Source organism: Heteronotia binoei, chromosome 2 (assembly GCF_032191835.1).
Source record: "Heteronotia binoei isolate CCM8104 ecotype False Entrance Well chromosome 2, APGP_CSIRO_Hbin_v1, whole genome shotgun sequence".
NCBI classification, from domain to species: domain Eukaryota; kingdom Metazoa; phylum Chordata; class Lepidosauria; order Squamata; family Gekkonidae; genus Heteronotia; species Heteronotia binoei.
Genome location: NC_083224.1, coordinates 86,649,635 through 86,677,441, shown reverse-complemented (window position 1 = coordinate 86,677,441; position 27,807 = coordinate 86,649,635). Strand labels below are relative to the sequence as shown.

Sequence of the window (27,807 nt, the reverse complement as noted above, 5' to 3'; positions counted from 1 at the left end):
TACCCTCTCATTCATTTTATCCTCACAACAACCCTGCAATGTAGGGTGAGAGTCTGTGACTGACCCGATGTGACCCTGAAAGCTTCCATGGCAGAGTTAGGATTTGAACTTGGGTCTCCTTTATTATAGTTTGATACTCTAACCATTGTACCACACTGAACATCATCTTGAATTTATGATTAGAGGTTTAATTTGGGCTAGGGAACCATGAATATAAGTCTCTAATCAGCCATGAAGTTCATCAGGTGATTCTGAGCGAGTCCCTCACTTAACTGAATCTCACCTACCTCAAAGGGTTGTTGTGAAGATAAAAAAGAGAAAGTATGCCACTTTGTGCTCTTGAAAGGAAGAAAAGGATACATATATAATTAAACTTTATTTCGGCATGAGACTTGCTTATTGGCCTTTGCAGGGCAGGGATACCTTGGAATTTGAGAACAGCAGTGCTAAACTTCAGCCGCATATTGTAAGACTTCATTGTTTGCTAAATATGTAGAAGAGGCATGAAAGAAATGGTGGCTGCTACCAGGGGTATGTCTAACTGTTGATCCTGTTTTATCCCTTGCTCCTTTTCATAGAAATCCTTTTATAATTTGATGAACAGTGACAAGAAGTCAGAGAAGTTCTTCAAAGTTCTGCATGACCGGATGAAGAAGGCACAGCAGGAAGTCAAGTCAACTGTGACTGTGAACATGAGTGATATTGGCAACAAGCCCCATGAGGATAAAGACTCCCCAGATCATGGGAGCAAAGGTAATGTGGAAAATGTGGATTTCATTCTAAACAGAGGAGTCATTCTGAGCAGTAGTAGGGAAGTAGTGTTTTTTGTATTAGATCAGTAAGAGTCTCTGGAACTGGTACAGGCGCTCAGCCTCTGGACTGAGGAGTGGTGATTCCTTCTTGAAAAATGCAGAACAGAAGCACTTTAGCCTTATTTTCCTTCTCCCATTGACTGTTATCTTATGTGTTCAAGCAAAGCTGGGTTAAACCAGTCATCAGTATGCAAAAACTCCAGCAAATGCAGGTTACAGACAGAAAGACAAATTGATACCTGTTTAGCCTATGTGGCTCAGGAATCATATAGGAAAATACATAATGATTATAAGGTGGGAGGAGAGGCTTCCCTTGGTGTGGCTACTCTGATTCACATAGATAGCCCTCTATAACTGCATAGTTCAGCCATGTCCCCAGAATAACATATAAGCCAGCCTTATATTTTTACACTTTCCATGGGTTTTATGGGCCAATTTTCTGGAATGCCAAGGAATTGCCTATCTGAATGATGCATATAGGAATGGAAAGGCTGAGAGTAGCAAAGAGGGAAGCATTCAGGTGGCTTTTTGTCTGAAGAGACAAGCAGGTTGAGTTCCTTCAACCTGACTTTAATCATTCTGGATGAATCAAGTGCTGTCAATTGATCAAACATGGATTTCTTTGCAGGACGGGTAACAACCTTCATGCTACCTAGTGCTCCTTCCCGTTACCCAGTGGGTGTAGGTTTCCGTACTGGCCATGAGTCACGAGAGAGAAGCCAGAGTAATGAAATGGGCATGTCAGTCTTGATCATGGAGCCAATTCTTCGCTTCCTACAGCTGCTTTGTGAGAATCACAACCGGGACCTCCAGGTGAGTTATCCTGCAGTGAAATGGGTGCCTTATATTGTTAGTCTTTCAGGTACTACTAGACTTCTGTTTTATATTGCTACAATAGTCACATAAGGCTATGCCTCTGGAAATTACATTTAAACCTGCCATTGGTGTGAATCCCACACAAGTGCTGTGGAAAACAGTCTGCTTGCTAGATGCAATTTAAATGCTGTTGTGTTTTACAGAATTTTCTCCGCTGCCAGAACAATAAGACCAACTACAACCTGGTGTGTGAGACGCTGCAGTTTCTAGATATCATGTGTGGCAGCACCACAGGACGGCTGGGCTTGTTGGGTCTCTACATTAATGAATACAATGTGGCCCTCATTACTCAGACTCTGGAGACACTGACAGAATATTGCCAGGGGCCATGCCATGAGAATCAGGTAACACCAGCCCACCTGTGGATATAATCCAGTAATGTCACTTGGTGAAACTGCTGATTGGGTGGAGAAGGCTAAGTTAGGGTCCCTTGCTCAGAATGGGTAGTTGCTGAATACACCACCAGTGTTCCCAGGCCCTCCTGACCACCTGAGTTGGAGCAGGGATCTGGAAGAAGGTTGGAGCCCACTGGATAACTTCGTGATTTAATCTACAGAGCTGCATTGTGACACATGAATCAAATGGCATTGACATCATCACAGCCCTGATCCTCAATGACATCAGTCCCCTCTGCAAATACAGAATGGACCTGGTTCTTCAGCTGAAGGTAGATTGGGCAGCTTGAAAGGTGATGGTGAGGTGGGGAGGGAGGGGGACTACATTAATGGCTGCAGTACTGAAGTGGCCCTGGATGCAAAATTTTTATGATCACAGACTCACTGAAGTGGAAGGGGTTTGAAAATCATAGTCTAGCTGCTTGTAGCATGGCAGGAGCTACAAAATACTCCCACTTCCCCTCCCGTAAACACACAGCAGATTACCCTCTTTATCACAGTGTGTAAAGGACAAGAGCAAATAGCGGTATTGCATACTAGGGCTGCCTGTATGATTTAAGAAACAGATTAAGGAATGGATTCAAGCATGGAAGCCAAATCATGTAGTACAAGGGAAGGCAAAAAGCTCTTTATGGGTGCTAACAAATACAATGCATGGGAAATTTTCTTCCAAGCTTCAAATATCCTTATCAGTCAGATCTTGCAAATGATACAGAAACATGTACCAAGATGCTCCCACTGAGTAGGCTATCTCTGCTCAGGGTTATCTCTAATACCCAAGAACAAGGGTAATACACTGGCAGCCCCCAGGGCACATGAGCCTATTTACTCTGCCAGATCATTTTCTCATCTGTCTCTGTACTTTTAAACTGAAGATGTCATAGATTGAACCAGGCTCATAGCCAGAAAATTTTAGGTGGAGGGGCCCCCGAGGTAAGAAATTTGGTGTGGGGGGGGCATAACGCCAGATGGCCCCATTTGCATGGAGGGCTTCTCTTGAGGAGCCCTTCGTGCAAACTCCACGAGTTTCCCTGCCTCCTCCGCCCACCCGCCAGATGCTGTCAAACCCTCCTTTCCCTTCCCTCCACCCCAGTGAGCCATCCGCCCTCCCACCATTGCAGCCTGTGCCTCCTCCACTGGCCTGCTGCCGCCCACCCTTTCCTTCCCCCCCCCCCCAGCATGCTGTCTGCTCGCCTGCCACCACGGCCTGTGCCTCCTTCACCGTGGCCGCCACTGGCACCCGCCCCTTCTTTCCCATCTCTTCCCCTTCCCCCCGCATGATCCCAGGGCCCTGCTGTGATCATGCGGGGGGAGGAGGCGACGGGAAGGGAAGGGATGGGAAAGGAGGGGCAGGTGGCGGTAGCGGCCATGGCGAGCCGGCGAAGAAGGCACAGGCCGTGGTGGCGGGCGAGCAGGTGGCACGCTGGGTGGGGGGGTTGCAAAGGGAATGGAAGGGGTGAGGGGCGGTGGGCCAGAAGAGGAGGCACTGAATGGAGGGGCCCTACAGGGGGAAGAGAGGGTTTAATAGAGGGGCCAGGGCCCCCTGTGTCTACAGGCCTGGATTGAACTGAGATCTAATGCCTGCGAAGGATATGCTCCAGCACAAAGCTTTGCCCCCTATATGCAGATAGGTTAGGAATCCTCGCTTGAGGAAATCAGTGATGCATCAACTCCACCCACTGGTCTGGCCTACTTTATTGGGTTCTGCTGACTTCCCTCCTCTCTGCCTCTCCCTACCCTTTTTGATTTCTGATTGAACTAAATTTCTAATTCTCTGTTGTAATCTTGATGGAGGTTTGATTCTCTGCAAAGTAAATTTCAATGCAGTCCTATGCAGTTACTCCAGTAACCTCATCAAAATAAATGCGCTTAGATAGGAGTAAATTACATAGGACTGAAGTGTTACAGACCCTTGTTCCTATGTAGGGAGAGTCTATACCATTTCCCATTGGTGTGGTGTCTTTTCACCAGGACAATGCTTCCAAACTTCTGCTGGCCCTGATGGAGAGCAGGCATGACAGTGAGAATGCTGAGCGGATTCTCATCAGCCTTCGTCCCCAAGAATTGGTAAGAAGAATAAGGAAGTCAGGAGGCTTTGTACATTCTGTTTGTAGCCTGGCTCCTTTTGGAAGATGTGCTGCACTTCTCAATAGGATGGAAAGGGAGTAAGGAACTTAGAATTACACACTATTCTTTCAGCAAATGGAGATACACTGGAATATGGAACATATGTTCCCAAACAGCCCCCCTCCTCTTATATTTATATCAGTTTTGCAACATATTTCCTTTTGCTAGAGTTGTGAAAAGAGTACAGATGGCTCTACTTCAGTCATGTGGAATAGGGTTTTTCCCAAGCAGCTTGTGTGAGGCTGTGACATAATAGATGAGTACTGGAAACTCCTTAGCAGAAGTGCCAAGGGACAAATGGGTAACTGTACCGTTTCCTCTGGATAGAATTTGATGCACTCTTGCAGAACAATGGAGGGGAGTTTGCGATTTCCTGTCCATCCATTATGGTTTCCAAAGGTTTGGCAAGGAACAGAAGGACAAAATAAAGGGCTGGTGTGGAGACTGGGAATTTCTAGACTCTAGAGTAAGGGACAGAGTTGCCATATGGATCAAATAAGGATCTGTCTAGAACATTAGTTTTCCTTTCTAACCACTGAAAATTCTAGGCTCTAATTTCTGAAGTCTGAGATTTTCAATAATTGCTGTACGAAAACTAGAAATAGAAATTTGCTTCTAACAAATGAGCAATGGAATTCTCAGGATACCAAACTCTTTACTAAGGGCTAGATTCCACATAGCACAGAATGCTGGCCACAGGCATGCAGAATACATTATGCTTATATCAGACTTATAGATCCAAGCTTTGCCTATATCAGGTCCCTGCTTCCATTACTAATTCTGGTGTGCAAAATGTCTCACAGGTTGATGTCATTAAGAGAGCCTATCTTCAGGAAGAGGAGTGTGAGAACTCTGAAGTTTCTCCCCGGGAAGTTGGGCACAACATCTACATTTTAGCCCTACAGGTAGACACTCTTTGGATGTCCCCATGCTGTTACAGAGATTCTACTTTAACATGCATTAGGACTAATTAAACTATTTTTTCCAACCCAGCAACCTTCTTTCTGGAAGCTGCCATGATTGAAATGCTAATATAACTAGTGGGCTATAAACCATTTCCTATGGAAAGAAATAGGAACTTTGTTCTTGTATAATAAGATGTGAACTACCACTTTAAACACTGAAATGAAGCATGGGAAGAGGAATGGAGGGTCACTTGCACTTTCTCCCTTCCTCTAGTTCTCTGCAGTGTCCAAATCATAGAATCACAGAGTTGATATGGGCCATACAGTCCATCTAATCCATCCAGGGGGTTCAATGCAGAATCAGCATCCCTGACAAGTGTTTGTGCAGCTGCTACTTGAAGACTGCCAGTGAGGGGGAGCTCACCACCTCCTTAAGCAGCTGATCCCACTGCTAAACTACTCTTACTGTGATATCCTCCCCTTAGAATCAAATGCAAGGCTAACAGTGATTTCTCCAGTGCATGGTTAATGACTATATATAGCAGTGATCCATGGTATACTTTTAGCCCATGGTAGCCAGTGTTTTTAACTGGCCTTTTTGATTTCACTGGATTGTGCATTGATGTAAGGGCAGCTGAAAGTTTTGACACTCGGTTGGAACTGCTAGAAATTTTGGTTTTAGTACAAGCAAGTTCTGACCCATCTATCAGTAAGCTATTGGGCTCTTGGATTGTAACTAATCCTCCCCCCCCCCTCCAGTTGTCTCGGCACAACAAGCAACTCCAGCATCTCTTGAAACCTGTGAAACGGATCCAGGAGGAGGAGGAGGAAGGGATTTCTTCTATGGTAAGTACTTACCCTGAGTGTCTTCATTGGAAAAAAAGAAGCAACAGAAACAACCACATAATGTCCTAGCCAGTTTTGGCTAGGTAGAGTTTTATGACTCTGCCATGGTTTTAATTTTTTTAATCTTTTTATATGTTCCAATGAGTTGCAATGTGAAGACAGTGATACTTCATACTTCAAAGATCTGAACCCTTAATGACAGTGACTAAGGGTCATAGTCACTATCTGGGCTGACAATGGATATTGTTAAAGCTATATTGTATTGCGCTGAAGTGTTTTGGTCTGGCAGAAATTGGCTGATGTACTTCTGTATAGGGATTAACACAGAAAAAAAATCAGCATTTTCTGGGTTTGGGTATATTGATCCCCCAAAATATTGGTATTTCCTGATATTCCCAAATCCCAGTATTGCTATGGTACTATAGCAATGTGATCCGCACAGGCTATAATGGAAAATTGTTCTGGGGATATCTGGGGCTCTGGGGGGGGGGCTGTTTCTTGAGGTAGAGACACCAAATTTGCAGCACAGCTGCTGGGGCGTCTCCTCACTCCCCCCCCGCCAAGTTTCAAAAAGATTGGACCAGGGATTCCAATTATATTTCACCCCCAGAGAAAGTGCCCCCATCCTCCATTGTTTCCAGTGGAGAGGGGGAAAAGGCATTTAAAGGCACATGGTCCCTTTAAATACATTTTGCAAAGTGCACCTTGGAGTTCAGTTGTGCATGGCTTGCAAAAGTTGAAACCAAGCTGCAAGGAGGAGCCAGCCCCATCAGCTCCACACTGCCCCAGCTGATCCTTTCTTGTAGCTTGTAGCTGCAAGAGAGGATCAACTGAGGTGGCACAGAGCTGGCTCCTGCTGCCTGCCTGGCTCCTGTTTGCAGTTTGTTTTCAACTAAGGTGTAAGAGGAGTCAGCCATCTGGTAGTTGATCCAACTAAAAAAAAAACAAAATATTTTTTTCAGGCTCAGTGATATCAGTAGTTGAATACAGCTTTTTGATCTGTATGTGGTTCAAGTAATACCTGAAAAATATTGATATGGGTTTATACCAAGCTTGCACCCCTACTTTTATACCTAATGCACACCCCTACTTCTGTATCATGAATGTTCATAAACATCTTAACTGCTGAAGGAATGAAACTGTTCAGAATGGAAAGTTTGCCAATAGTCCAGTTGCTAAGAAAGAAGTGAAATATCAATTTGTTGAGGGAACTCAGAGGCATGTGAAACCCAACTGTCTTGGGACCAGAGTTTCTAAGGACTGTTTGTTCACACATGAACCTGCCTGATATTTGAAATCATCTCAATGGCCCTGCATTCACAGGTCATATTCCATGTATAGGCTATAGTGGAACAGCTGGTTCCTAAGGCCTTATCTGTGGAAACACTCCATGCATGGCATCCCCTTATCAGAGATATTTGAAAGACACCTAGTTTACTAGGTTATATGTGCAAAGTTAAAACATTTTCATTTTCTAAAACATGATGATGTCTCTTACAGTAGGAATTCATCAGGTACTGCCACTGCCAAAGAATCTTGAATCTTGTACTCAAGCCATAATTATTACAGGAGTGAGGGAAACTGGGAGGGGTGTGTGGCTACTTGGTATCTGGCTATAGATTGAAAAAGAAATCAGAAAACCCAGCATTAGAATTTGCTGGATCCTTGTGCCCCTTTCACAGGGACACATGGGCCTCTTGATACACATTCCCTAATTTCCCTGTGCATTTGTAGGTGAGATTTGTCTGTGTCTTGCTCTTTGCTATTTGAGACAGGAAAATCAGCTATTTGGCTGACAGTGTATTTGCTTGCATAGCTTAGTCTGAGAACATGATTACTATTCAGCAGTAATTTTATTTCTATGGAGATTTATGGGCACTGATTTATAATCTCGGGATTAGTGGTCTTTGGCTGTAATTAGTATGGCAAAATTGAATAACTGTCTCCCCAGAGGAATCACTGGCCCTGTTTATACAATCTTTATTTGTTCCTCTTTTCTCCTAAATTTTTTGGGCCTGGTAAATACAAGAAAATGTGTTGTTAATATGTAGTTGAAGGAGATTCCCTTAGGCTTTTTCCAGCTGAAGCTCTCTGAGGATATCTAACTTTTCCTTCTTCCTCCACCCAGCTTATTCTGCACAACAAGCAACTGACTCAAATGCTGAAATCAACAACTCCTGTCCAAGAGGAAGAGGAAGACCCATTAGCATATTATGAGAAGCACACATCCCAGATAGAGGTAGAATTCATTTTTCTACAGCAGCCTCTTTAGGTTTACAGTTCATTATTTCAGACTTATTTTTTTCATGTCTGATATCCAGGCTTCCATTTAGAATAATCTGATTTATGTGAAACATTATTTTCTGTCTGACAGTAAGGGGCTGATTGTTCTGAATTCACAGTGAGCTTTGCAGGTACAATACAAAGGTATCTGAAGGTCCATCTTCTCCCATAAGTTCCTGCCCAGGAATTAGCATCACACAGAGAGGCCCTCCTGACTGTCTCACCAAGCAAAGAAGCTATTCTGGTGGGCACTTGAGAGAGGGCCTTTTTGTTGGCAGCCCCATGATTATGGAACAACCTCCCCAGAGAGGTGTGCCTGAGCTCCTCACTTTCAGCCTTCAGGAAGCAGTTGAAGAGAGTTTTATTTGCAACTGCCTTTGACTAATTTTAGTTTTTATTTATTGGCAGTTGTAATTGAGTTTACATTGTGGTCTTTTAGGTATTTTTAAAAAATCATCATTGTTTTATTTACATTGTAAGCTGCCTTGAGTTCTGCAAGTGGTTAGTACATGTTTTAAATAAATAACCCTCCCTGTCCACCACGGCTTAATTGCTTTGATGTCACAGAGCAAGAGAGCAGCATGGGACTAAGCAAATGAGCTCTCAGGTAGTCTCGGGAGAATTGAAATTCTGTAGTCAGTTAAATTGTATATATACTGTCTTACATACCAAGGGCTTTTGAGTGACAATGTATTGGTACAAATTAGTTGCACAGTTATTGAGTTTTCGGTGAAAAGCCATTGGCCACAGACAGATAACACTTGCTTGGTATAGCACAATTATTTGACATAGCATGATTGTCTTTCCTTTGACCTCCTCTTCCCATTCAGATTTAGTCAGTCTGTTTTAATTTTTACTTGGATTTCTGCATTATGGCATTTTTTTCTGTCTTGGAGAGTGTTAATGTATTTTCTTTTGGTGTCTCCTCTACTAACAAGTGCCATAGGCTTGACATTGGGCCCAGCCATGTCATGGTTGAGTGACTGTCTGGAGTCTCAAGTTCCCCAACAATTAGTTGTGAGTTGGCAATGCTCAACGTCTACTGTTCCCAGGCAGCAGGCTGGACTACTTGCTGTAGTCAGTTTGCTAGTGCCTAGCAGCCTTGGATGCTGGCTGCCCTGTCAATCATCAGGAGCATGTGTGAAGCAAGGGCAAACACATCACGCTCTCTACAATGCCCCTAAGTCACTACTGTGATGATCCATAAAGAGAAACCTCATTCCAGGAATAATTTAGCTGGAATGGTTGCAGATTCTCCACTGCAGGAGGAAAATGCCTCACTACTTCCATTGACCTATGCAACTCAGTTGAAAGAATTGCAGCCTCCCTATGGGAGGAACCCTCCTCCCATGTCTGGTGGCACTAGGTGCATATTAACATTGCTGCCTTATACTGAATCAAACCATTGTTCCATCATGGTCAGTATTGTCGACTCAGACTGGCAGTGACTCTCCAAGATCTCCGGCAGAGGTCTTTCACATCACCAGCTGCCGGGTCCTTTTAAATGGATATGCCGGGGATTGAACCTGGGATGTTCTGCATGCTAAGCAGATGCTCTACCACTGAGCCACTGCTCACATCCATCATAAATACTTATTTAATGTTGTGATATTTATTGGATAAAAGGATGCAGTCATTTTTAACAAGGTATTTTATACATATTGATGTTTTAAAATACTCTTACCTGCTATGTACTTTTGGGATGTGGTAGGCCAAAAGGATCCCTTCCACTTCATCTGTATATGAATTGCAGATAAAAATTAGCCAATTGTTTCTTCCAGATTGTGCGCCTGGATCGGAGCATGGAACAGATAATCTTCCCAGTGCCCAGCATTTGCGAGTTCCTGACCAAAGAAACAAAGTATCGACTGTTTACCACTACAGAGCAAGATGAGCAGGGCAGCAAAGTCAGTGATTTCTTTGAGCAGTCATCCTTTCTCCATAATGAGATGGAGTGGCAGAGGAAACTACGCAGTAAGCTGAGGGCATGGATGAGGGCTTTCTTAGGATTGCTGTTCATAACCAAATATTATCTGGAATATCTAACTGCTTAGGTCCTTACCGTCCTGTGTGGTATCAGTTGCTCTTGACTGTGGATAGTGAAGCGTCCTAACTCAGACATTCCACAATGCCAGTATGTGATGATCTGTTCCCAAATGTGTTTTTGACAGCTTCTACCTGTCATATTACAAATTGAGCAGTTTCTGTGGAAGTCATGGGAAGTTATGAAAACTGTCATAGATTTTTACTACAAATAACAGTTCCAACCCAGATACGGAAACAAGGAAAGAAGAGGACATCATTCTGTGTGCCACATGACTAAATTTCTGAAGAACTTAAAATAAACTAGATTAAATCTAACATGTCCCAGTTTCTGGCAATTGATAGCGTTAGCTGCTGAGCTGAGGACACAGGAGTATTAATCTCTGTGACTAATTGCACTGAAGCTTCTGGGTCTCTGTGGAGAGAGGCCAATGCCACCTCAAGGAAAGGGTGAGATTTACTCAGCTTTGCTTCTCTCTCTCCCCATAGGCAATCCACTGATGTATTGGTTTTCCCGCCGAATGACACTCTGGGGAAGTATCTCCTTCAATCTGGCGGTCTTCATCAACATCATCATTGCTTTTTTCTATCCTTATGTCGAGGTCACTTCAATGGGTATGTACTCAGTCATGATCACTTTCAGGAGCACAGTAGTCCTCTTACACAAACACCATTGACATTCACTGACCCCTTTGTAGACATGTTTTTTCCCATTAATATCCTCTGCAAAATATATCATCTGGCTTGCTGAGAAGCTTCAGCAAACTTTGGTAACTAGGGCTTTGCTGTCAACTGGTTGGCATTTTTATAGCTCTAATGAAATGACTAGCCAATGATTTTTCTTCTGTGGTCAGTAAACCCCTCCCCCCTAGCCCCACCAACCCCCCTCCCCCTCCACAAATAGCCTTTCTGCACAGTCAGTCAGCATGTTCTTAGTAAGCCAGATCATAGCAAGAAGAAGAGGAAATCGGATTTATACCCCTCCTTTCCCTTGGAGTCTCAGAGCGGCTTACAATCTCCTTCCCTTCCTCTCCCCTTACCTGTGAGGAAGATGTGACTGAGAGAGCTCTCTCAAGAACTGCTCTTGAGAGAATACTTCTGAGAACTTGTGGTTGACCCAAGGTCACACCAGCAGGTACATGTGGAGGAGTGGGGAATCAAACCTAGTTCTCCCAGATTAGAGTCCATGCACTTAACCACTACACTGAATTGGCTCTTAGAAGACCTATTCCATGGATGTGTTACCATGAGACAGCTTAGGGGCTGAATTAAGTGAATATCCTTCACTTGGCCATAGAGAGCAAAACATGTAAATAATGCTAGGAGTCTAATAGCTGCTTGGTTGCATACAGCTTGCTGTGATCCCCTAAAGCAAATGCTTTAGATTTTGGTACAGAGAGACATCAGTGGCTGCTGTGCCTGGTTAGGTGAAGCCAAAAGCAATAAATGTTCTGAAAGCATCTCAGAGCAGAGGCATAGCACTGGGCAGATGCACTGTTGATGAATGGCCAGCCCAGTAGTACTCTACATGGATGCAGGGTGATGATGCCATCAGCAATACTTGGATCCACTGACCATACACTGGCACTGCATGGGTTGTGCAGGTTGTCTGCTTCTTTGACTGTCTTCAGCAGATGCCTGCTGGTAAGAGTATAGAGTTCCTTTTCCTCTTGGTCACTGCTCTGCACTGGAGGCTGTTTAGTGCTTCCCACTGTATTTTACTGCTAATATTCTGATAAGTGTGCTTTTCTCCATGATATTCATTTAAAGCACAGTCATTAACTGCTCTCCCAAGATTTTCTCTCATTCTCTGAATAGATTGCTGCATAAAGTGACTACAATAAACAACTTATTTTAACAAAGGGGACTGTTTAATTAATATGTATATCATTTTCTAGGATTGTTGGATTCTCCACTAATCCCACTGCTCTCCTGGTCCTTAATCTGCTTCTCTGTTATGGCTCTGTTTACCCGGCGCTATGGTATCAGACCACTCCTTGTGGCATTGATCCTGCGCTCCATCTACCACCTGGGCATTGGCCTCACTTTGAACATATTGGGAGCTCTCAATGTAAGTTGTTTGGCTAACACGAGGTCAGAAGTGAACCTTTCAGCATCTTAGTCAAAGCTTTCTGAAACAGTCCACCAAAAGAACTAGCTGCCTTTACAGCAACTGGGCTGCAGGAACTGAGATTATTCCTATTTCTGAGCCTTGATTATTGTCTGTACAGATCTAGTGGCAGGGAATTTACCTCAGTATTAATAGAATGCAGAACCTGAGCCTGACTGATTTTTGTGGATCATAAAGGCAAAGTAGTAAATCCACTACAAAATAATTCATTGCCTTCACCTACTCTATCTGCTTTGTGATTGTTTACAGCTAACAAATAAGATTGTATTTGTGGTGAGCTTTGTGGGTAACCGTGGGACATTCATCCGAGGCTATAAGGCCATGATCATGGATGTGGAATTTCTCTATCATGTCGCCTACATCCTGACCAGCGTTTTGGGGCTTTTTGTACACGAACTCTTCTACAGCATCTTGGTACGGTAATCATGTCTACATAGTGGTGGTTTATTAATGAAAGTAGTGAGTTTTCTTTCTTGCTTTGGATTACCTGTTTTACAAAGCTATTTTATCTATGTCTGTTGTTTTCTGAAGATAGCTGAGGCTGTAAATATTTGTTTTTCTTAGCTTGCTGGAGAGAAATGCATTCTGATGGTTAGATTGGCAAGTTTGGCAGAGCAGAACAAAAACTGGTTCACATTCAGGGAAATTGTGCAGCCAAGGAAAAAACTGGGAATCAGAATGCCAGACTCCAAAGGTGGTCTCATTCTTTTGTGTGAAAGCTGTTCATGTTGATTCACCTGATTTATCAGCAAAGTGGAATGCTAATGTCCAATAGAATGATCTAATAAACAGCAGCCCATCATCCTGAGGATAAAAGAGGAATTCTTTCTTCTCCCCTCCTCTTTGGTTTAATTATTTTATTTTTTTCTTTTATGTTTCAGCTGTTTGACTTAATCTATCGAGAGGAGACCTTATTTAATGTCATCAAAAGCGTGACACGCAATGGACGCTCCATTCTCCTGACAGCCCTCCTGGCCCTCATCCTCGTTTACCTCTTCTCCATTGTAGGCTTTCTCTTTCTAAAAGATGACTTCATCATGGAAGTGGATCCACTGCCCAACATCAAATCTAAAGGTCTTTGCCCCCATCCACTTCTCAAGACAACCCCTCCCCACTTGATTCTGAAATACCAATGAATGAGGTTTAACAACCGTCTGCAATATCTGCATTATTTGAAACAATGGTGTTGCTAATTTCATGAAATATTTCATGCCCAAGTCAGAAATTTAAGAATTTTTCACTTGTAGCTCATCTTATCCATGTTTACTCAGAAGTAAGCCCCACTTAATTCAGTCACGCTTACTCCCAAGTAAACACTGGATCCAGACTAAATAGTCATTTTCCACCAACTCCCTTTCATATGGCAGATCCCATCCCCTGATGTTCCTGGGGACCCCTTTTCCCTATCAGCAGGATTTTTGTGGAGGTGAGTGGGCAGAAGAAAAGTTCCATTCTATTACTTTAATCTGGATCCAACCCTAATTGTGCACAGGACTGCATCATAGAACAGGGTGGTCTCGCTAAATTATGTTAAGCTAAATCCCTTGCAATCCTGCGACTTCAGTTTTTAACAGGGCAAAGGTTTGGACTTGGGTTCACAATTAGTTGGTTATGTCTTAAAATGGGAGAAGGATGAAAATGAATAAAGATTTAAATAAAAAGGACTTATAGATGCAGCAGCTCCTGAAACAGCTCCAGTTGGTACTGTGTGTTATTCTGGTACATCTACTGTAAAGTGTTTTCACCTTGGCTTTGCACTGGACCTTATAACTAAGGATAAATAACTACTAAATGCTCAGTCCTTGCTAGCTTCTCCATGTTCCAAAAGGTACTAACTTGAAGATCTTGGCACGTAAGTTAAGGAGATGCAACATGAGAATCTTGCTTGACAGTACTCTGTAACATTCTTTTACTAGGAGGACATTTCTGGTCAAGTGTAATGGAATATGGTTTCAGTGGGTTAGAACAGGCCACATTTTGATTTACCATTGGAGGAATGCCATTAATGGCGGTCAGTGGCACTGGTTAGAAGGCAAAATGGAATACCAAGGTTAAACAAAATACTTTTGTTTGATTTGAAATGCTTTTTGGCATAACTTTAGTTACAGTGAACTTTTGTTATGCTCAAAAGGCAATATTTGGATAATGCTATGGTCTCTTTTGTTTACAGCTACACCTTTTGAAATGCAAAGAAATGTAGATGCTTTTATGGAGTCATGCAGCAGTGACAAAATTAGCTGTACCTCTGGTACTGTTATGCCTGAAGTGACAGAAGGTAAATGGGATTCTTTCTTTTTGGGGGGAGGTATTTTGTGTGTGTGCATGCATGCATGCCTGGAAGTCATAGTTGACTTCTGGCGACCCCTACTGGGGCTTGGACATCAGAGGTGGCTTTCTAATGCCTGCTTCTTTGGAGGTTTCCCATCCCAGTACTTGCCAGGGTTGAATCTGCTTAGCTTCCAAGATCTGATGAGGTTCGGTTTGCCTGGGCTATCCAGGGCAGGGCAGGTAATTAGGATCATTTGGCAGCTTACTCTAGTAGAGGTGTTTGAGGATGTGAAGATTTACTTACTTTATTTGTATCCTGTTTTTCTCCCCAATGGGAACTGAAGGCGACTTATCTCTTTCTCCTCTCCTCTGTGTTATCCTCACAATCCTGTGAGGCTGAGAGGATGTGACTGGCCCAAGGTCACCCAGCATGGTCATCCATAGCATGAGTGGGGATAACAAGCTGGGTTTCCCAGGAACTAATCAGGCACTTTAACCACTACAACGTGCTTTGTGATAGTGAATCCTGAAATTAGCACAAGAAGCAATTATTGCTTTTTGTGATCTGGCCCAAGATGGAGGCTGATTTCCTAGTTTGAGTCCAAGGTGCTTTGCTGGCACATTCCTAACACTTAATGGGAAAGAACGACAGGTTCTTCTGGATCAAGGACAGCAGGTAGTAGAGCACAGAAAGGATTTCCAAAAACTCACTGGAACAAGTAGAACTGTTACATCAGGGTCTTGAGAGCTACCCCAATATTTACTTTCATGTCTTTTAGCAACAAGCAGTTAGGCAGAGCAGCCAAACATTCTGTAGACATCAGCAATACAGCTAAAAGAGACAGGAAAAAAAACAGCATTCTGAAGGCTAGCCATGGGTTACTGGTCTGTTCTTCTGCTGAGCGTGCTTTTGTTTGTTCCAGAAGAGGATGGAGATAATACAGAACGTGCCTGTGACACGCTGCTCATGTGCATTGTCACAGTCCTGAATCATGGCCTCAGAAATGGAGGTGGTGTGGGTGACATCCTCAGGAAGCCATCCAAGGAAGTGAGTTCACTTGGAGCAATCTATATATAAGTAAAAGATGCCTGTATAGTCCAGTGCACTGTAAAGTGGGATTATATCCCACTGAAATGTTTAATGGAGTGCCAGACTGAATGCTGTGCTTTGACATAGATATGCCCTTACAAGGTTCTCATCCCTGATACTGAGAAGAGGACCAGATGCATCACATTTCCATTTGCTGCCAGAGCAATATGATTTGCTTTTCCTAGCCTTTTGTGAAATATTGCCAGTCCTACTTTACACATCTTGTATAATCACTCTGCAGCTACCTGCTTCAGTTTTTACATTACCAAATCTACACACCCTGTGGTCTGTGGTATTCTGACAACCTGTCATATTCTTTACTTTCTATCTAGCCCTACTTGTTAGGACAACTGGATAGCCTTCTAAATTTCTAGAGGGCAGAGAAGTTTGATATCAGAGTATAACACAGGGAAAGAGAAATCTATGCTTGCTTTAACAACTGCCCATGTTTCTGTCCTAAAGGAATCTCTGTTCCCTGCTCGAGTGATATACGACCTCCTCTTCTTCTTCATTGTCATCATCATAGTCCTCAACCTCATCTTTGGTGTCATTATAGACACTTTTGCAGATCTAAGGAGTGAGAAGCAGAAAAAAGAAGAGATCCTGAAAACAACATGTTTTGTATGTGGTATGTACCCAACAAAATATCTTTACCAGATTTCTCTGTGTAGTCAACTAGCACCACCCAAGATCCTTCAATCCATTATTAGAACAAGAGGGAAAAGTCTCCTTCTCTAATATGAAACTAAAAATGCAAGGCATGGATTGTGGCAGCATGCCACAAGGAGTAGGTATGCTTTGTAAGCCACGGCATACTTTGTGATGTGTCTACAGCAGGTAAGATTACTTGTAACACATGGGCATGGTACTTCAAAGTTCTATTTGTGTCCAGAATATATTGAAAGATGGCCACATCCCAGTAAATCCAGAGGTAGAGGTCCCATTGCAATTCTCAAATCACAACATTTTGCTTCAGCTGGCTTGTGGGCAGGATAGGTTTCCTCGCATACACTGTGTTTGAGATCTTACATTTCCTACGTTATTCTTTTTACATTTAAATCTTAAATCTTATTTTAAAGTGGGCATACTCTGCTTCATCCATTTATTGTTTAAGTCATGCCTCTAATAATTTCTCTGCAAAATCTATGTACAACTGCCTGAAAGGTAATGCTCCACTGCAAACAGTCTAGGAGAATGCCTAATCAACCCCATTGTCTGCAAAGCATCTCTTCTCCAAAGCATATTGTCACTGGAGCAGGAGATGCTTTGGAAGAAATATGACCTAGGAAATATCACCTCTGTGTCTACAAGGAGCACCAGTTCAGAAACGACTGCCTCCATCAGGCAACCTCCCAACATTTTGTGATTGACTCTAATCCTCCGTGGTAGCAATGATGCTCATTTCCCATTTGAAAAATCCAAAAACAGGCTCTCCGAGATTGGGGATGCTAGGCCTGTGGTATTCAGATTACATGTCATAGCAGGTGCCCTACAGAAATACACTTGCAGAACAAGTTGCTTTGAATTGACGTTATGGAGGGGCACAGGAGTGCATAAACACCAGTTTTCTTTTCTTCATTGCCTCCTTAGGGCTTGAAAGAGACAAATTTGACAACAAGACAGTGTCCTTTGAAGAACACATTAAATTTGAGCATAACATGTGGAATTACCTGTACTTCATTGTGTTGGTGCGAGTGAAGAACAAGACTGACTACACAGGACCTGAGAGCTACGTAGCACAGATGATAAAGGTGTGAACTATGCATAACAGGATGCATACTCACATGATGCGAAAATATTCACGTTGAGAAAAGGCATTTTTTGCAAGATGTTTAAGAAGTGGGTGAAGAATGGGCAGAAGGTAGATTATGGTTCACTGTTAGATCATGCAGTGCCAGCTGTTGCTGTTTTAATCTGATCCAGCAAGGAACTTATGATGTTAAGACAGTATATTGAAAAATACTTGATACAGATTAGTCATGCCTACCTTAAAAGTAAACCTCTGGTTGATCCCTTCTAATTCAGATATTGCCAATAAGCCATTATCTATAAGTTAAGACTGCAATATAGTATCAGAATAATGATCAATAATGAGCAATTTTGACTTTATTGTACAGGTACGATGTAGTGGAGATTCTCCTGGATAGTCCCTGCTGAAATGAAGCCGTGCAAGAACACTGACTGTATCCATAAGATTCAAACGAATTCATATTAATTGGATATTAATCTATTAAATCAAAATTAAAGCAGGGTCTACATTGAAAGGCGGCATGGGGGGTATGAACCCTCCACCCACGTGTAGCTTACTTCCATATAGTCTCACTTCCCAGCCTTTTCCCCCCAACTGAACTCACTTCCAGAACTGCAGCCCAACTGAGAGAGAATGGAAATAAGATGTGAGTGGGTGAAGGCTTACCACCTCCCTCCTGCCCACCCAGAAAAAGACAGAATTTGAAAAATAATTTTGAGTGTCTGCATGCAAACATCCTCAAATTACTAGAAACTTGATTAAGAGTATCTAGAAATTATAGGAATCCAGTAGTGCCTTAAAGCCTAGCAGAACTTGTGGAAGGGTATGAACTTTTGTGAGTCAGTGCTCACTTCCTCACATTTTTAGTCTTTAAGGTGCTACTGGACTATTGCTTTTTTCTACTGCTAGACAGACTGACACGGCTACGATCTTGATCTACACATTACAAGTGGAACTTTCAAGACCTGAGATTAGTTTAACATAGACATGCACGCACTACCTCAATCCTCTGGATAGATTATTCTTCATGGTTAGCCTTTTCTTCCTTTAAAGTGTTGTTTTCTCATTAACCATTTCAGAATAGGAATCTAGACTGGTTCCCTCGAATGCGAGCCATGTCATTAGTCAGCAATGAAGGAGAAGGGGAACAGAATGAGATCCGCTGTCTACAAGATAAACTGAATTCCACTATGAAGCTGGTATCCTACCTTACATCACAACTGAACGAGCTGAAGGAGCAGGTAACAGAAGTTTCAAGAAAAGGACTGCTTGTTGGTGTGTACATTTTTGTCCAGCCAATCAGTGACCACACAACAGGCCAAACAAAAGTAGATCTTCAGACACATTGTCATAAAACCGGCTGTTTGTGAGCCCCTTAACTAAACGTAATTATTTTGGACCACATTCAGTTGTTTTTAGATAAACTGCAGGGCAATCATGACATCCTGGAGCCAACTACCTGACAACTAAGCAGCTGATTACATTTATGATACAAGTGTTTTTGGACCTCACTTCCAGAAAAGGGTCAGGTAATACGGGCCACTTTTGTAACATCTCAGTTACACTGTGTGTTGTGGATCTGGCTATGATGTCAAGTTGAGTGTCAAGGCTCAGGATTAACAGAAAACTTTTCACTACAGATCTGCTGCCTTAAGCTTGTAGAGAGGCACAAGATAAATGTGCCAAGTAAATATATTCATTTCTGAGCAAGCCTGGTCATTCACAATAAGAATTGTGAATTAGTAAATTTATTTCACAACCAGAATTCCAGGACACTACCCGAGGGTCTCCTAACGTCCTTAAATTTCAAACTGACCTTCCCTTCTTCCTAAAACAAGTACATAATCCAGCCAATAGGCTATTTGCATCATCTTAACAATTGTTTTCCAACTTTGTTTCATGGAAAACCCAGATTGGCGTTAAGTTAGATGTTCCCCTTAGAGTGAAAAACAACAGTGGACAAGGACAGCTTGTTTACCATTCCTCTGAATAGTGAATAACCTGTATCGTCCTTTGAAATAAATGATGACAGGGAAGTACCAATATTTTTCTAGGATTTACACAAATATGAGGCATTGAGTTAGCATGCTGTATGGAGCTACAGTGCACCTATGAAACCTCTCCAGCATTCAGGTTCTGTGGCAGGTGGGTCAGTGTAAAGACAATTGTCAGAAAGCCTGAAAACCATTTTGTGAGCCCCTGACAATTGTATATTCAATAAAGGCTTGGAATGGGGAAAGTGGAAAATGGGTCAGAACCAAACCAGCCCCTAAATTTGCTTTTAATTTCAGATGACAGAGCAAAGGAAACGAAGGCAGCGGATGGGTTTTGTGGATGTCCAGAACACTCTGAACAACTGAAGCAGCAGTCAGCTTCACCAGCTCAGAACTGTAATCTCTACCTGAATGTGTCCTGAGGAGGACATTTGGTACTAGCATCCCTGCACAGATCTTGTCACCACCAAGGAAAGCTGATCCATGTTGTACGATTCATACAGCAGAACTTCAGCACAAGCTTCTGTACATCTTTTTTAGGGTTGACTGCAGACATCACATTCAGTGAGTGGAGAAGCTAATGACTAGTAGGATTCTTTGCTTCATATGGATATATAGTTTACCAGGCAGCTGGGAATTGCTGTAACAACTTCATTGCAGGAACCTGACCTTTCCCCCATGCTGCACTACATTTTGATGGCTATTGAGCCAGGTGCAAACAGAATAATGTTACTAAGTAATTAGCCTTTTGCTACATTTTAACTTATTCCAGGAGTGCTCAAGGAACATGAACATAAATGGACCTCTACAAGTTTATCATCTCAAATCCTCTGGAGTCAGTGGCATTTTCCTTCATGTGAAAAATCCTATGTAATCCAACAAGCAACTACAAGAAAACTACTATTAGTTTCACTCTTCAAATGAAGATGGGAGGCAGATTCCATCTTTTGGAAATGAAAAGAACTTTTGCTCTCATAGAGATCCTGTGGACATTAAGTGGGAAAGATTGCATGTTTTTTACACCATGAAAGACCCCCCCCCCCCCCCCAAATCCAGTAGAGTACCAGACTGTACATTTAGGATATGTCCTACTTCTAGTCAATTAGAGCTTGCAAAACTGAAATATTTCAAGCACAGTACTAATATGCCTTCGCTAACTCTAATACTCAGTTAGAATTGGTACTAAAGCACCATTGTGTAGAGTTTAGGACACAAGGAAGAGATGACTATGTGGGAAAAACACCTTTTAACATAAAAGGATTCTAAGGGTGATGCTAGAAAAACTCAAGGCATGAATTCAGTTTCCTTGTGTTGCAGTTATGTACCAACCTTACTGACTGGACCACTGTCCAGTTGAAGAGAATGGGAAAACCCATTTTCTTACTGGACTGCAGTCAGCCCAAACTGTAAGCAAAGCAAGGCTTTATTAGGTATACTTTAGGTTGGCTCTGCAAGCAACTTTGGTCACTTTTCCAGAGTGGCATTCTGCTTGGTGAGACTTCAGAGGATCAGGAATGCCTGGTTTCTTACTCCAGCCAGGAGTCTCAAGTGTACAGACTATCACAAAGATTTAAAGGGAGGAATGTCACTAGTTAAGGATCCAGCTTTGTCATTTTCTTTTACAAAACATTGTATATTGTACAAACAATGTTTCAAAGAATAATGTGCAAAAGTTCTTTAAGTTAGCAAATATAATAAAAGTAAGTGGAGGTTAATGACCCCCCCCCCCTTCCTTGATACACCATAAGAGCATAAGCTGGACTGAGTGGTATGTTAAGTTTATGAAAGACTAGGTTTGATTAGAGTCACATAGGCAGGTACAGATTTTGCTTAGTCTCATTAAGGAGTACTTTTCTGCAAATTTTCATCAAATTCTTTACTGGAAAGGAATTAATTATTCCATTTATCTGTTTCCCAGCTAAACATATGCAGAAGCATGTACACTTTCAGCTTGCAGAATGAGGGCAAGGCCCTATTGGGCTTCGCTGTGGAACACACAAAACTTATACCAAGTCAGACCATTGGCTCATGGAGGTCAATACTGTTTATTCTGGCTGGCAGCAGCTCTCTAGTGTTTCATTTAGAGATCTTTTCACATCACCTGCTACCAGATCCTTTTAACTGGAGCTGTCAAAGTCTGAACCTAGTACTTTCTACATTCAAAACAGATGCTCTGCCACTTAGTCCTCTACACATGTCCTATATGAACTGAGAATACCCTTCATCTATACAGCAAAGAAAAGCTTGTAACCATGAGCAACCCGTGATTGCTGATTTTCTTAATGCAAAAACTACAAGAATCCATAGAGCAGTTGGAAAACCCTTGTGCTATGGCCACTTTGGATTTTTCGTAGTATTATGTAATATTCTTTAAAGGGCTACCAGCATTCCCACACCCATGTGTTTCACAGGAAGGTTCTTTGAATTTTGAATCCAGTTATCAGGGACTGAATTATCATCTCAGCTGCAAGAGAGTAACATCCCACATTGCAGACAATCGGCAGAATGCAGAAACACCTAATCATATTGACAACCATGTCAACTCTGTGTATTATAAATATAACAAACAATAATCTCCCTAAATCTATGTAGCTGTTACATTGCTCTTCCAGAATAACTTTTCATCATGTTTTACCAACATTCCAGCACAGTCCCTAAGATTCCAAAACTGATTCTCTGATTAAGGAAGCTGGCAACATTTGTAAGTGAAGAACACACTGTTTTAAGAAGGTTTATCTATACAGGCAAAATACAGTGACTTATAAACACTAAAATTATCACTTGGAATCCTCTTCAGGAAGCTTGGCAGAGAATTTCTCACGCAGTTTGGTCCATTTTCCTTTATTTGCTTCTTCCATCTGTTTCAAACTATCTGTGACCAGGGGAAGGAGACAGAGAAAAGTCAGACAAAGAAATGTAATGTTCATTGTAAAAACAGTTCTATATTTCCTGCCTGCTTCTTCTAAAGGCTGTTTCACCCAATACATGGAGGCAAGTGCATGTTTGCCACTATTTATACATGGAATAGGCAACCACAACCCTGATATGTGTGCCTATGTAATTAACACTCAGGTATCCATAAAATATTTTACAGGTATACCTTAAAAACATAAAATGTGAAGCAGTCATTAATTTTCTTCCCAATCAGTATCCATCCATTCATCCATGCTCATACATCTACTGCCTTAAGCAGAAATTAAAATGGGAAAAACCTTACTTAATGTTATTTCCTTCGTGTTTCATTACTGCCCCTATATATTTTGCCACAGGAAGGGTAACAGAATCATTTGTATCCTATAGTAACCAGATCACCTGAACTGTCATATTAGGCAATTCTGTATTTTTAAGTAGAGGGGTGATTAAGCTAGCCCTCAGCTTGTTAAATACGGGATGCTCTAAACCTAATCAGTTTCTTTTGTCATTTTCTCTTTATTCAGAGCAGACACACACCAAGCCAGCAACAACTGGCAACAGGCGTGCTGCAACTGAAGTCAGGGACCAGGTGGAACGGCAGCTCTTATAGCTATCTGCCACTTCATGTATACTTAGAGGGCAGATGCTTATTTCATAGGATGATTTTGCAGACAAAGAAACTAAAGCAAATCAGAATAAGCCAAGAGAAAACAAGATAATACATCTGAATTTTAGCAGCAGACTTTCAAGCCTTGTACAACAAACTAAAGATGCATCTTCCTTATAAGAAGAGGTATGCATTTAGACTATTTTACCCAGTACTTTGGTCCCAAGCACAAGTTACAAACACAGAAAGACAGGAAACCAACATAAGCACACTGAATGTGGGTTGCTACATAAGGGAAGGCAATGGTAAACCACCTCTGTTCCTCTTGCCTTGAATGCTCCATGGTTCGGGTTGCCATGAGCCATCATGGCAACCCGATGGCACATTCTTCCATACTTTGTGGTGTTCCAGCCTCCACGTCAAACTAGATGAAAGATCTATGACTGGACTTTCAGCACATTTTGATTGCTAAATAACAGCCCCAACAAGATTGCAGGCATTTAAGCTTACTCCAAGATCATTTCTATAATCTCACACAGTCTCCTGAAGCTGCTGTTACCCTATTAGGGGAAACATGCCTGCAAATAGTGACTCCATGGGTCATCTGAGGTTGCCCCCCATGCTATTTAGCACCTGTATGTGACAAAGTTTGTATGAGGTGCATGAACTCTGGGTACATGTCCTTTCTTCTGAAGTATCTGCCAGAATCAACTGGCATCCCATATGTTATGTATGACAAGAGTCCCTGAGTTGTGGGAACTCAACATTCATTTAGAAAATCTTAGCTTGTTACCTATGTTAAGCCAATATATTATTAGTCATAAATTAATCCAGCTGCTTATTTATAAGCATCTTTTAAAAAAATCTAAGTCCAGCTTTTCATTTGTAAGAAAATTGCACAAGGCAAGACAACATCAGTGGAAGAAGTACAAGTATACAAAGCTGCATTTTAACAGTAGGAAGAAAATACAGAAGTAGCTACATTGCACTTTCTGTGTTTTCTGCCCTATCACAATGGACTGGGGATGGGATGGCTCTGCAGAGGACAAAATCCTGCTTCAGAGTAACTGCATCCCAAACAGCAACTGATCAAGCAATAACTGGTCTAAATACCTGATGCAAGGACCATCTTGCATTCTTCCACTGTCACTCCAGTGAAGCTGGTATCTTTCAAGCGTGGATACTTGCAAAACAAATGGGGGAAAAGTTATAAATATGGCACTGTCCTTTTCTCCTAGTAATGTTATTCTCCCTTCTCATACTGCTACTGCTCTTGCATGCTGAAATAAATGAAATCTGTTAAATAATACAACATTCTCTTAGCATCTCCAAGCGTACAAATGGAACCCAATGGGATTTAACATATACACAGAAAGAAGCATTATTGAAACAGAATACATAATAGAAAGCAGCCGAGGCATTTCGTTTTGTCTTGATTTTGTCTTATGTACAGTTTTTGCACAGCAAAAGTCAGTATAGCCTGCTTAAGACTGCTATTACAAAAGGGCAACTAGAAGCTGCACATCAACTTCTAACATAGTGTAATGAGTTTCCTACCCCAAGTTCAGAGTTTACCTTGTTTTTATAATAGTTGGTATGGATTCTAGCTAGACTCTCATACATTTCATCACAAGTCACTGGATCAGCAATCTGCAAGAAAACACATTCTTCCTGGAATGTCCATAACAAAATGTGCACTGAACAGATTGTTACATGTTTTAGACAAAAATTAACATGATGTATGCAAATTCTGATCTACATTCCTATTTACAGAAGAACAACGTTAAAAATGAACTAGAAAGTCATCTAGTCTAGCACATTACTCCAAGGAAGATTATCAATTGGTCAATTTCCCATGGATCAGTCTACACAATCCTGTGTACATGTCATAAAAAGCAGATGTACTGCTAGGATGTGCTTGCATAGTACCACATTCCAGATTATGCTAGCAAGTAAGTTTAGACGACACTTAATGGGAAAATATAATAAAAACCCAGAAGCCACACTCTATAAATACAGCAAGTCAATAACTATAAGTAAAACCCATCTTCTTTAATGGCCATAACTTCATGCAACCCACTAATGTCTAGCTGTGGCTTAGATGCCTTAGATAAGTGGATAAAACAGACCCCAGGGTCATATGCAGGCATGGAGGTAGAATTCATGTCAAAGAAAAAAAACTATATGTCTAACTTATACATTAGTTTATAACTTATTATTGTTTTGGCCTCCTGGTGACACAAAATAGATATTTAAAATAGAGATTTTTGTGAGTAAGATTTATTTCTGGAGGGGAAAATAGAATGCAATTACTAGAATGATCACTAGCTAGGCAGGAATTCATTCCCTAAATAATGTCACCTTGGAAAGCAATCCTCTAGTAAAAAAATTATGCAAGTCAGAATATTATACAAGGGCTCCTCTTTCCCAGCATCGGATATTGGTCAATACTTAATTCAGGAAAATGGAGCAGTCTGCCTGCACAATCTCCTTTACATATTTTTGTATTTATATTGAAAAACCCTTGTAGCACTATAGTGATTAAATGGGAAGCAGAAATGGTATTTCAAAAAAAGTTTTTCAAAACTGCATGGCAGTTTTAAGAAGTTAGTGTGGAAGTGAATTTTTCTGATCATGATAGAATAGTGCCATCTGAAATGCATACAGAAGACTGTTCCAGTGACGTATTTTAAATATTAAACATTGGCCAGCATGGCCAATGGCTGCGGTTGATGGGAGTTGTAGGCAAAAAAAATCTGGAGAGCTACCGTTGGCCACCCCTCAATAGAGATTTTTGGGAGTCAGATTAATTCCTGTGGCACACTCAGGACAGTCAAAAGATGTTGCACCTTGTGTCATTAACAACTGTACAGTATATGCTCTCCCATGAAGAATCCATTACATGTTGATGTCTTGTGACAATGGATACTCATATATTGTCCTGGGATTGTGGGGGGCATACTCATATTCTTAATCAGATAAGCAGCCAAAGACATGTCATCCAGCAAACTTTCCTTGCTCCAGGCTACATGCCATAGCACACAAACTGGAGAACAAAATGTATTCCCACCCCAGCTTTGCAGAGAAGAAAACCATGATTTCTCTCTTAAAAGGCAGGAGAACAGCAGAAAACTCATCCACAAAAACTGGATGCTTGAACCAATTACCATATTGGAGGGCAGAAGGATCCAGATATGTCAATGACACTAAGTACAAGTTGGCAATAAATAGCTAAAGACCTTCACGAGATTACAAAAAGCAACCCATTCATTTGTCTCAGTGCCTGATACTCAATTTAGTGCTTGGGGTCGCAAAGAGTCGGACTCGAATGTGCGACTGAACAACAACAAAACAAGTAAGCATCCCACGGGCCCTCACCAAAGATGACTATATGGCAACACTCCTAAACTGAAGCAATTATGCGTAGAAACATTTTGGAAGCCCGTATGCGGACTTTAACATCACGGACATTAATGTGTTCTCACTAGACGCCCGCGAGGGAGGCGAATCCTATTTTACGGGCAAGAAAATAGAGGATCCTTCAGACCCTTGCCCCTCCCCATTATAAAGCTGATTCTGCATCTTGAGGGGACGAACAACAATATGAACTGAGAAGCATTCTGCGACTATAATCCTTTACACCCTTACTAGGCAGCAGGCCCCACGGAGTAAACTTCAAAGCCCCTAGATCTGCCCCTGCTGCCCCACCGCCCCCACCTGCGTGTTCTCTCCCTCCCGGAAGGCTTGAGCCACTCGCTGCCGCAATAAAGTGCCCAAGTCACGCCCACGCTTGCTTTCCTCCACGGGCCACTCCTCGCAAAGCTTCAAGAAGCGCCGGTACCGCGTCACCGCCATCTTGGGCGGCGCGATCCCGTTACCCCAGCAGACTGCTCACGTGGTCTTAACTACGCAAATGTAGTAATTTGTCTTCCTATCCCTGATGGGGCGGATGGACCATAGAGAAGAGCACCAATCACTACGGGTTACTGTGGGAAAGCCGATCACGGCCGCGCAAGGTAGAACTCGAGCCGCTCGCGCCGCTAGACTTTGGCGCATTTGCGCAGGCGCGTTTGGGAATGATGTCCGGCGTGCTGTCGCTGCGGATTTGCGGCACAGCCGATATTAAACAGGCGTAAAAATCATACGGGGAGAGTAAGGGAATAGCGCATGCGTAGGGTGTTCTGTGACTCCGCCGCTGTTCTTAAAGGAGGCGCGTGAAGTGCTGGCAAAGGGCAGAGTAGTGCGATTGAGCATCTGGTATAGGAAGGTTTTCTTGAGAAGGGAAAGCGAGGTGGTTTTTTTTTTTTGGTTGGTCTCTGGGGTATTATAGAGAAGTATCGAGATTTACTATAGATTTGATTTTTTTCCAAGTTTGAGAATTTGTTGTACTTCTTTCCTAAGTAAAGCACCTTGGTTACTAGGTATTCCCAGCGGTCAGAAACCGAATTTTGAAAACTCATACAAGAAAGCTGTAGATCACAGCGTGTCTCGCGTTGTTACATCTATAAGTAACGCAATCACAAGAACACACAATCCCTCTGAGACTGGGAAATTCGTCTCTAATATGTATATTGGATTTCATAATGCTTTGAGATTTTCAGGTTGTCAGAGGGTAACAGTAAGTTTGTGTTTGAAGTGGGGGAGATATTGATGGCTCATACTCTTAGCCTGCAGCTCTTGCCGGGAAGACACTTAATCTGTAAAACATGTTATGGTATTTTCACAGCAGCACTGTGAAAGCAGGCATCAAGAGATGCATTGCTTTGA

The 27,807-nt window shown here is 42.1% G+C and overlaps 2 protein-coding genes and 1 non-coding gene across 4 annotated transcripts in view; 1 reads left to right on the top strand and 2 right to left on the bottom strand.

The window, feature by feature from the left end:
• Positions 1–21,235, top strand: part of ITPR3 (inositol 1,4,5-trisphosphate receptor type 3) — a 200,774-nt gene extending 179,539 nt beyond the window's left edge. The window contains exons 41-59 of one of the 2 annotated variants that reach the window (XM_060231494.1): positions 579–753; positions 1,441–1,625; positions 1,832–2,032; positions 2,245–2,355; positions 4,055–4,150; positions 5,014–5,115; positions 5,875–5,961; positions 8,090–8,200; positions 10,026–10,218; positions 10,777–10,902; positions 12,186–12,358; positions 12,668–12,832; positions 13,300–13,492; positions 14,589–14,693; positions 15,610–15,734; positions 16,239–16,404; positions 17,367–17,527; positions 18,606–18,767; positions 19,818–21,235. In XM_060231494.1, the coding sequence (XP_060087477.1) occupies positions 579–753; positions 1,441–1,625; positions 1,832–2,032; positions 2,245–2,355; positions 4,055–4,150; positions 5,014–5,115; positions 5,875–5,961; positions 8,090–8,200; positions 10,026–10,218; positions 10,777–10,902; positions 12,186–12,358; positions 12,668–12,832; positions 13,300–13,492; positions 14,589–14,693; positions 15,610–15,734; positions 16,239–16,404; positions 17,367–17,527; positions 18,606–18,767; positions 19,818–19,886 (2,706 nt within the window). In that variant the 3' untranslated portion in view covers positions 19,887–21,235. The remainder of the gene's footprint in view (positions 1–578; positions 754–1,440; positions 1,626–1,831; positions 2,033–2,244; positions 2,356–4,054; positions 4,151–5,013; positions 5,116–5,874; positions 5,962–8,089; positions 8,201–10,025; positions 10,219–10,776; positions 10,903–12,185; positions 12,359–12,667; positions 12,833–13,299; positions 13,493–14,588; positions 14,694–15,609; positions 15,735–16,238; positions 16,405–17,366; positions 17,528–18,605; positions 18,768–19,817) is intronic. The other variant, XM_060231495.1, reaches the window with a different exon arrangement.
• On the bottom strand, positions 9,750–9,826 carry TRNAA-AGC (transfer RNA alanine (anticodon AGC)). Its single transcript has one exon. It is a non-coding gene; the product is annotated as a tRNA-Ala (tRNA).
• A 983-nt stretch (positions 21,236–22,218) lies between the features above and the next one.
• LOC132566449 (ubiquinol-cytochrome-c reductase complex assembly factor 2) lies at positions 22,219–27,139 on the bottom strand. Its single transcript, XM_060231498.1, has 4 exons — positions 26,758–27,139; positions 24,616–24,690; positions 24,154–24,223; positions 22,219–22,392 (listed from the first exon to the last, which is right to left on the bottom strand). Exons 1-4 carry the CDS (start codon positions 26,893–26,895, stop codon positions 22,298–22,300), a joined length of 378 nt encoding a protein of 125 aa, XP_060087481.1. The 5' UTR covers positions 26,896–27,139; the 3' UTR covers positions 22,219–22,297.
• Positions 27,140–27,807: the final 668 nt, after the last annotated feature.

Bases quoted from the DNA above. Each gene is read 5' to 3' on its own strand.
- LOC132566449 (XM_060231498.1), bottom strand. From the start codon at position 26,895: ATGGCGGTGACGCGGTACCGGCGCTTCTTGAAGCTTTGCGAGGAGTGG. The intron at 24,224-24,615 runs GTAAACTCTGAA...TTGTTTTGCAAG, and splicing joins CCAACTATTATAAAAACAAG to TATCCACGCTTGAAAGATAC. The intron at 22,393-24,153 runs GTATTTAGACCA...CCCTGGTCACAG, and splicing joins CAAGATGGTCCTTGCATCAG to ATAGTTTGAAACAGATGGAA.